The following is a 10,117-nucleotide window of genomic DNA, read 5'->3' on the forward strand; positions in this document are numbered from 1 at the left end:
AAGGTTAAGACTTTGAAGCACTTGCCAACTGCAAAAGCCAATGTAGATGTGTCTTCTTTTGTGATACAGGGGCACATTACTGCCATGATGCCACTAATAGGTAAATGGAGGTGAATCCTAAAAGGTCCTCATAATATTGTCTCATATGCTCAGAATATCAACTAACAAGGGCTGTAACAAGGAAAATTCATGAGACTCAAAGAAAAACACACAGACACTAGATGTGCCATTTATTATTGACTATTCAAAATCTGCCAGAAAGCAACAATGGACCTCCTGGGCACCTTACTATCAACAGACTTAGGATATTGAATGAGTAGGTGTTACTACGGCAAGGTCAAGGCAATTTGAAAGTGCCAAAGCTAATTTATTGCCACTAACTAACAACTAGGTTGAACTACCAGTTGTTGCTCTAATTTTAACTAACTTTATGTTTTTCTCCTCTTATTTTATTTAGTGGAGAGACTCTCTTTCTTATCTTATTTTCGGAATGGGAGACTAACTATAGTGATTCTTCTCTTTTTTGGATGGAGACAGAAACCTAGCATTGACACTGAACATGGAATAGTAGGTACCATAAGTGGATAACCTACCTACCAAGCCCTACCCACAACGAGTCTGGATCTAGTCGTAGTGGCAAATAATTCCAGGGACTTTCACCAGTGTTTGTCAATGGATAAGTTCAGTTTCTCCATGTGAGCTCGTATAGCGTGAGTAGGCCAGTTACTAGACTTCAACTAAGGAAATAAGGGCAAGAAAAAAAAAACCCTGTTTAGAGCCCATGGGGAACTAAAGCTCAACCACTGAACAGATAGATCAGATAGTGTCAAAAGGCTTATTGACATGGATGGAGCTCTTCATGCATGGGCTAAGAAAGGCTATAGGTCGAACTAAGGCAATGGGACTAATAGAGTAGTTTTTCCTGGAATGGTAGAATGAACCTGCACTAACAACAACTCCTGTTATGGGGACTCATGGTAGTGCTATTGGGAAAAGGAAATCTTCGTTGTAGATAGGTCCCATATGGGCTCCCATTTCAATTAGTGGGGACTAACCACACCTTCTTCCTTTGTCTCATGGGTGTGCTACCAATTCTTATAGATCAATCCAACCAAAAAAAGAAAAGAAAATGATAATGAAAATGCCATTTGATTATACACTTACCCCCAAAGTGCAAGCAAAAATATTTGGAAAAATTTGGGGCAGGTAATTGCAGGATGTTTGTTTCTACAAAAACATGAAACAAAATTATTTCAAACGTTTAATAGATTAGAAATCATCAGCATATTTTGTTCCAGTTTAGACCAAATTTCCAACTGTTAAAAACTATCTATTATATACTATAACTTTCTAGAAAATAAGAAAAATGACTGATCACCATTGTTGCAACAGCTTCTGTGTAAGCTACATAGGCAAAATGGTTCATTCCATTTTCCAAAGCAATTCTAGTAATGATATTCATTCTTTCAATGCATGCCCAAGCTGCAAGAATAGCGATATAGGGTTTGAATGAGGCCAACCAACTACCCATTTTTTCACAGTCCAGCCCAGAAGAACTTAACTAATCGAAATTAATGTTTTCCAAAGAACTTAACCAATCAAAATTAACCTTTTCAACCCTTTGGAAAACTATTATGTAAGGGGATTTAATTCAAGTTAATTTCATTCTCTTCAAATGTCATTTGGTGAGGATAGAAATAAGTAGGTGAAGAATCAAGACTATTAGGTGATAAAAGATGAATTTTACAGTTCTATGCATAATGTTTGCAATTACAACACTGTAAATAGAGCTTGTCATCTTACAAGGATGTCTTCAGTTCAATAAGTTTTCTTAGTACATGCTTTATCACTCTGCAACTCTTTCATGTACTAATTATGTCACTGATTCATTTTTATAATGAGAAATACCTTATTGATCTCTCGACAGGATGCATCAAAATTGTTCAAGTGAGAATATGCCCATATTTAAACAACCTAATCACAATCCAAGACCAATCACCAAAGGTACTACTATAACTGGTCTAAACATAGAGATTTATTATTTTGTTACAATGACAAGTGACACTTCTCCATGAAAGCTCGTATATAAATGGGAGTAATCTGGTTCTACCACTACGATAAGAGATAGGGAAAGGGATATTGAAAATCAAAAGGTTAGAGAATTGAACTAAAAGTGAAAACTATAGATAGGTTCTATGCTTATAGAAAATCTATATAATGGAACTACAACACTGATAGAGTTAGAATTATTAGATTAGGGACATGGAATAGATTTTGAATTTGGAACTACTAATTACTGATTGGATGCACTAAAGAGGAGCTCTAGTATGCCAATATGAGAAGAGTTATAGTGATAGAATCAGAACTAGAGAGATTGTGAACTTACAGACTCGGACCTACGACAAAATCAAGGCACGGCCAATTGAGACAAAAAGCTAGAGTCCCTCCATTTCTTGTTGGAAATAATACTGAGAGGGGGGGGTGAATCAGTATTATCTAGTTCTTTTAATAAATCTTCCTTATTTATACTTTGAATTATTTTTGCATGTCAGTACCATAAAAATAATGAGCATGAACAAAGAAAACAGATAGTCACACTAAAGAACACCAGATGTAAGGTGGAAACCCAATGTGGGTGAAAACCACCTGCTGCAATATGTCTCTATCTTCTTTCAAATTAGAAACTCCTTTTACAATGGTTTTGTACTGGTGCAGTCCTTTACCAGTACGCAGGCTGCAACCTGCAGAGAGCTACAACTCTCTCTCGTTTTCCAGTCTCTCCTGGAAGGGAGCTACAACCCCCTACTTCTTTTCTTTCAAGGACCACTTTTCATAAATTTTCAAACTGGATCCATAAACATCAAGAGATCATCAAGTACAAGTAAATCACCCAGTCAACTGCAGTAACCAGATCAACAATAACAGTAAACTAAGCCCAGAACACCTTATCAACAGAGAAAAGTCAGCCAACAAAAGATCTTAAGACAGATACGCAGGTTTTCTTTCTCTGGCCTGCGTGCGCACGCACTTCACCTTTTGCTCCCCTGCGTATACCCGCAGAGACCCTTCTGTCGCACCGCGTACCCACGCACTGTTTCTTCAATCACGCTGCGTACTGTTACTGTAGGCACGCACCCAAAGATACTATCGCGCCGCGTACTGCTATTGTAGCCACGCACCCACAGATGATATCACGCCGCGTACCTACGCACCTGCGGCTTCTGAAGCGCCGCGTACGTTCCCTGTGCCTACGCACCTGAACCTCTGTCGCGCTGCGTACCCACGCACTGCGCCTTCTTCTGCTCTGCGTACCCATGCACTTGCACTGTTAATCACCTGCGTACCTCTGGTTAGGGGCCGAATTGGCAGTCCACCAATGTGCTACAGATCGTCAGATGCCCAGATCTGATCATGCGCTGGAGAGATCACCCTTCATAGATTCACTTTCAACTTCACTTTTATATAGATCAAGCTTTTAAAACAATAACCCAATATTTCAGATCTTAAGATATTCAATTTTGCAAAAGATGCATATCCAAGTGATCTCCTTTGCTTTATATAGGCAAGATCTTCCTAAAATCATGGATCAATACCATAGATAACCAATACAAGGGGCCCAAAAACATGGGGCTCAATAATAATAATAATATAAAACAATACCACGGGCCAAAACCATAGAATCACGAACGGCGGGCTAAATACCACGAGCCAAACATAAGAAACCCCACGTGAGCGCGCTTCTCTGCCTTGAAGTAAGTGAACTGGGGGTACACACCTTCTGAACGGGTGAACTGCGTGTCTGGTCGCAGTCCCTTCACGGCGTACCTGCGTGTACGCGCCTTTTGAACTATTCTCCTGCGTACCTCTTAATTTTCAACATTTTGAGAGCCTGATCAGAGCATTGCCACTTGAGGGTGTTGCCATCAAGTACAACATCTGTAACATAGAGCCATACCAGAATCATAATGCCAACATTTCTAGGAGGAGTAGGCACTATAGAAGAGCTCATTAAAACTAGTTGTTAGATTCTAGTAGTTACTTTACAGCTTATGGAGAGATAGGTGTTAAAATATACTCTTCATGACTTCTTAGCTGATGGAGACTTCCATAGAGTGGCAGAATGTTTTTGTCCCACGGTTAAATCTAAATTAGAGTAGTGATTTGGTTCTCATGTTGATTGGAAGCTTCAACAAAAGGAAACAATGAGTAAGGTATTTATTCTAAAAGATATCAAGGGGGTTATGGGGTTATTGAACAACTGATTGTAGCCACTTTGACAAAAGAACCTAAATCGCAATAAACAAGAAGAACTTTGTTGCAACTTGCAAGTCTGCATAAATTGTAGTGCATGCAACCTTAGATATAAGAGAATAAAGCAAAGATTTCAAAGCCCTTAAACAACATTCTATATGGAAAAGAAGAGACCAGATTCCCCAAGAGACACAACCTCATTTTTATCTTAAACCAAAAATTGGTGGTCAAAATGAAGAGTGATATTGAAACTTTTTGTCATATAACATAAATTGATTATCAAATCTAGGTGTTTCAATATCATTTATTTATAATACATTCTATGCTCAACTAAATAGAGATGTCTGTGATCTGCAAATTTTTTTTTACCCAATGATGTTGAATTATAATTACAACTAATGCCACTTCAAACTTCAAAAGTGTGTGTTATTATTCTTAAATTGTACACTTGCATCAATATTGAAAGATTAGTTTAGCAATAAAAAAATAAACTGCAAGACTAGCCTAATGGAGGCACTATGAGTGTTTTGAGTTGGGATTTTCTTTCTATCATGGATTCAATGTGTTACATATTTCACTTATAAAGCTTTCTTAACCTCTTCCACCATGCTTTGGTTGGAAGGCTAAAATAAAAATGTAGTTTTGTCTTATACTAATTATTACAAAATTGAAATTATAATGCATTTCATATTTTATATTTTATTTGAATGCTATAGAGACAGAGGCATAGTTTGCTCCAAATAACAGAACTTATGGGTAGAGAGCTTATAGCGGTGCTTCCTATTTGCCCGCGTTATCTTCCAGCACAGCATCTTCGTGGCAAGCAACCATTCGATAAAAATAAAAATAATATAGGCATGTCCCATTCTCTGGCCCCCACGAGCCATGACCTTTTTGTATAGGTATCTTGGCTTGCCATCTTTTTCCATTTGTGGGATCCACACATAAATGACCTGGACCCCTTAACTGTGGAAAATTCGTTCTTTGGCTTTATCATATTTTGTATCTTACACATCTTTACGGTAAGTGATTATTATAAATTGTCTTTGGGGATTCAATACACAATTCATGGGTTGTTTTTAAAAAATTCAAAAAGTGTTTTTTAAGCTTATTTTGTATTTTACAGTCTGGATGATTATTATAAGGGATTTGGTAGACCATTCATTGGTTATTTGAAAAAAATTAAAAAGTGAAACTTCACTCGGGGGAAAACAAAATTTATTAAGAATTTAACCATTTAAAGGAAATGTATGAATGGAATCATCACTTTAAAAACTTCTAAAAACCTCGAAAGTATTTGAATTTTTCAGCTTAAAAAACTCAAAATTTAGAATAAACATTTTAAATATTTTGATTTTTAAAAATTTCTGCAAAATTTCGAACAAAATTGACTAGAAAAAGTGTTCAAATAAAAAATCATTTCATTTATTAATTAGATTGTGTTCAATTGAAATACAAAAATTCAAATTTTATAAATAACCAACAATTTTATCTATCACTTAAAAAAATTAATTATAAACTTGAAAAATTAAATAATAATTTCCACATAGTTAAATTAATGATTAAATATCTATTTTCACAAAATTAAATTATTAATTTTAATTCTTTTGTAAATTATGGAAGTGTCGAAGATAACACAATTTTAGTTAAAAATACAACTCACATATATTATATCAACCTACAAGTCTAGATTTGTAGAATATTTTGAAGTGAATTAATCATAAGTTACTTTGTTGCAGCAACATGGATCCTTTTTTCTCTTTCGGATATGTTTTTTTAATCAACTGTTGCATTATGATAGGTGAGTAAGCCATTTTCATTGAGCTCACATGTTCAGTCCATTTCAAAACCCACATAGGAAATTACAAAGAGTAGAGATCAACCTCAAGAAAGCCTACTAGCTCCAAACAAGATTTAGATATTGTGGTTTAGGGAAATACAATCCAAAATGCTTCTACATATTTTGATGTTGTTATTTTATCCAAGTCTACACAAATTGCATTATGTTAAATGTAGTTGGTGCATAGTTTGTGAAAATTAGAATTTCTGTTTCTAAAATATGTAAAGATGTTGAAAATTTCATCCATTTCATTCGTTTGCTCCTATCCAGGGTGAACAAGTGCATGTGCATTTAAGCACTATTTCTTGTTTAAACCTAATTAAATCAGCAAGAACTAATTAGATTGAAGTGTTATTTCATCCAAGTCTACACAAATTGCATTATGTTAAATGTAGTTGGTCCATTGCATAGTTTGTGAAAATTAGAATTTCTATTTCCAAAATATGTAAAGATGTTGAAATTCCATCCATTTCATTCTTTTGCTCCTATCCAGGGTGAACACTCGCATGTGCATTTAAGCACTATTTCTTGTTTAAACCTAATTAAATCGGCAAAAGCTAATTAGATTGAAGCTCTGAAAGCGTTTGGAGTTGATGGAGTTATTTTGGCAACCAATTTCCAGCATGAGGTACAGCGCTGAACGTGCATTACTCTTTCCTATACATTTGCCTTACGATGTTTCCTTTGCAACATCTGGTGCAATTGTTAGTTAAGTCATTTCTAGGTGGAATTTCCAGAAGCAATTTCTGGGTTTTGAAGATCTCATGTATTCTAGCCTCTCCATAAAATTTCATGACTAGAACACATCCGATGCTACAAAAACTAACACATGTGACACCTCCAGTAGAATAATATCACAAAAGACTTTGTTTTGTAATGGTGGGATTGTATGTGATATGTTGCATTGTTTCTTAAGTAATGCTTACTTGCATTTATGTAACCATTGAACAAGATATCACTAAAGACAATCAACAAATTTTAGTGTAAATAACCTTATTGCTTACAAAGAGGTGATGTTCATTTGTTCTTTCATCTAAAACATGGCATCCTCCTTTGGTGCCATGATAGGGAGTTATTGGGCTTCTATTGGCATGGAGGGTTGTGATGCTAATGCATGCTTAGTTGTTCTTTCATCTAAAACATGACATCCTCCTTTGGTGCCATGATAGGGAGTTATTGGGCTTCTATTGGCATGGAGGGTTGTGATGCTAGTGCATGCTTAGTCACAACACTGTAGGATTGTTGTGATGGCATCATGATTGGTTCATTTGTGTTAATTGCAAGACTTGTTAGAGGCTCATGATTAGTATCATTAATTTAATTCCTATCCATGACCACAATTCTCTTTTGTGCTTTGCAATGTTCATTTGAATTAATGGATGTTTGATGATGTTGAAACCACAATCTTGAGGCAAGTTTCTTGGAACCACTAGTTGTTTGAGAATTTCATCGTTGTTTCTTATACTTCTGATGAAATTTGCATTTACCTTTTTCTTTTGTTACCATAGTGTTGGACTAAATTGATGTTTTGTTTCTTATACTTCCAATTAAATTAAATTTACCTTTTTCTTTTACTACCATAGGGTTGGACTAAATTGTTATTTTTCCAGCTTAACCAAATAACTTCTAAGATTGCCTTTTATTGTAACATGAACTTCTCTTCCAATTTCATTGAAAATTGACAAACATTATCAACACTCATATCTAAGAACTAAGAACTATAGGCTAAAAGCATTTTTCTCAGTGTTATCATGAATGTAAATCTGTGGCTATGAAATATATTAGGTTAAAAGGTATTATTTGATATAATTTTGGGAAAAATAAAAAATAGAGTATATTATTGGTGGGATTATTTGTAAATGAATTTTAAACACTAAATTTTTTATAAACCAGAGTAAAAAAAATTATATAACATGAAGTTAGTGATGAGACTAATTTTCACATTACTTAACATTGATAAAAATATTTATTTTTATATTACTTGTATCTTCCTAAGATGAATATAGATACCGCCTCCAAAAATTTAAACACGAAACGAAAACCATTACCCACAAACTTTATTTATTCATGGAAATGTAAAACATACAATCGAGCTTTGTGGCAGAATTTCTTAAAGCAGAAATTCAATAAACACAACAATACTCTTCATGGATTATTCAGTAATCACTGCTTGTCATTTCTTCTGAAAAATAAACACAACATTATTAAATTGTGCAACCCTTTTGAACCTCCACGCAATTGTCAATTTTTATCAGACGGTGCCTGTGAAATGTGAAAACTGATACGATTATGTGGAAAACCCTGAAAGTCCGGCTGCTGCGCTCACGTTTCTGGGTCCGCTGGCGCACCCTGGTTGTTGCGGTCGTGCTTCTGGGCACGCTGGCACACCTCTTGGCTGCCGACCTGACCTGGGGAATTCAGGGAACGAGGGCTTTTTGGGCGGGCTGATCATAATATAACCATAGCTACGAAAAAACTTATATACCCAATTTACAGTGATGGCAGAGAGGTCTCAAATTCAACCGTTTCAGAAAACTGAGATTGATCAGAGGGAGCCCCCCAGATCGAATCCGAGACCAGCCCAATGCCATCTGCATGATTTTTCTCATCTTTGTGATGATAATCTTGTTCCCAAATACTGAAGCAAGAAGCAGTGCCCCGATCAATACTCTCATCCTGCAACAGGCCTGTGCAGTCATACCTGCCCATGAAATCCAGAGAAAACAGAGCTTCTGTACCTGACAAAGGACTCTGAGGCTTCCAGAGCTGATCATCGGTGGCTTCAAAGAGAGACCCTCTCAAACAATCCTCCTCCTCCACCTGCACCTTCTTGTGCTCTGCAACTTCTTCCCTACTGTTATCTACAGCAGATTCGTGGAGATAGTCCAATATATAAGACTGCTCTCTGATAATTGCTATGCTTCGGATTCCGAAGCCAACTTTATCTTCCCAACTCACTGGATCCTTCAATAACATCGAATACTCATTTGAAAGCGAGCAAAGCTCTGGAAAATTCTGATTACAGACGTTCTCAGGTTTGTCAGAGGCTAGCCCGACCTCGTAATCCATTAAACGCCCCTGTTTCTGTCCGTAACATTCCTCAGGCAGATTCAACTCTTGCTCTTCTCTGAGCCGCTTCTTGTTGACCCCTCCCATATTTCTGTACTGCAAGATCATAAAAGACGGGCAAATCTTATAGACTGATTCCAGGTCGACTACAGGCGATCTATCTGTTTCAGATTGGGTTGAAGGCAGAGAAAGTGTAAAGGAGATGGCGGTGGCTGTGGGGCACCACACAGTACAGTTAGAAGAAACAGGGGGCGTGACACGAAAGGCAGTATGGTGGATGATTTGGGATTTTAATTTACAAACCCCTAGACTGATCTGACCGGAATTACAGCAGCAGTTTTCTCTGGCTATGGTTGAATTTAACGAAAACGAAGACAGATGCAAACGTTAAAATCTTTGCCAATAAACCTGGGCTGCCCTCTCTTTTCTTCACACGCCACGCTAACTTATTGAAAAGAGTACGTAGGGCACCTAAAGTCGGTTATGGAAAAACGGCATTAATAACTTTTTGCATAATTTGCGTTGGGTTTCATTGCAAGGTGAGGCATTCCTTCATTCGGGCTTCTGGTTGTTATCATTCCAACTCTATTTATCCACCGAAGCGGGAGCTTGACAAGCCAAAGCAAAAGTAGGTGGTTGCTACTTATCGGTCTCCCTCTCTGTAACAAATCACTGAAGAGAGCAAAATTGGTAGGTCGCCACTAAACCCTATCCCTACTTTGGTAGGATGGATGCATATTTTGAGGTGTTTAGAGGATGAGAAGTCTCATTAACTAACAAACAACAAATTAGTTTGGCTCGGTGGTTAGAGTGATTCCGAGCATCATTTGTTGCAGAGTGAGTAGAATAAGATTCATTCTTTTTTATTAGAGTTTAATTTCAAGGAACATGTTTCACTGATGTGATAAGGTTAACTTTAGCGGTTGTCGTTGACATAATTTGGGAGAGGCCCAAGAT

General features: G+C 36.7%; 1 protein-coding gene across 1 annotated transcript; it reads right to left on the minus strand.

Moving 5' to 3' along the window:
- Positions 1–8,135: 8,135 nt before the first annotated feature.
- LOC149171568 (uncharacterized) lies at positions 8,136–9,600 on the minus strand. Its single transcript, XM_089427508.1, has one exon. The coding sequence runs from the start codon at positions 9,266–9,268 to the stop codon at positions 8,582–8,584; it is 687 nt and encodes a 228-aa protein (XP_089283634.1). The 5' UTR covers positions 9,269–9,600; the 3' UTR covers positions 8,136–8,581.
- Between the last annotated feature and the right edge of the window lie 517 nt (positions 9,601–10,117).

Source organism: Pinus tabuliformis, chromosome 4_2, assembly GCF_031772625.1.
Source record: "Pinus tabuliformis cultivar Carrire ecotype Pingquan chromosome 4_2, CPIR1, whole genome shotgun sequence".
NCBI classification, from domain to species: Eukaryota; Viridiplantae; Streptophyta; class Pinopsida; order Pinales; family Pinaceae; genus Pinus; species Pinus tabuliformis.

What these genes read in the sequence shown, in the direction of transcription:
- LOC149171568 (XM_089427508.1), bottom strand. Translation starts at nt 9,268, where the DNA reads ATGATCTTGCAGTACAGAAATATGGGAGGGGTCAACAAGAAGCGGCTC.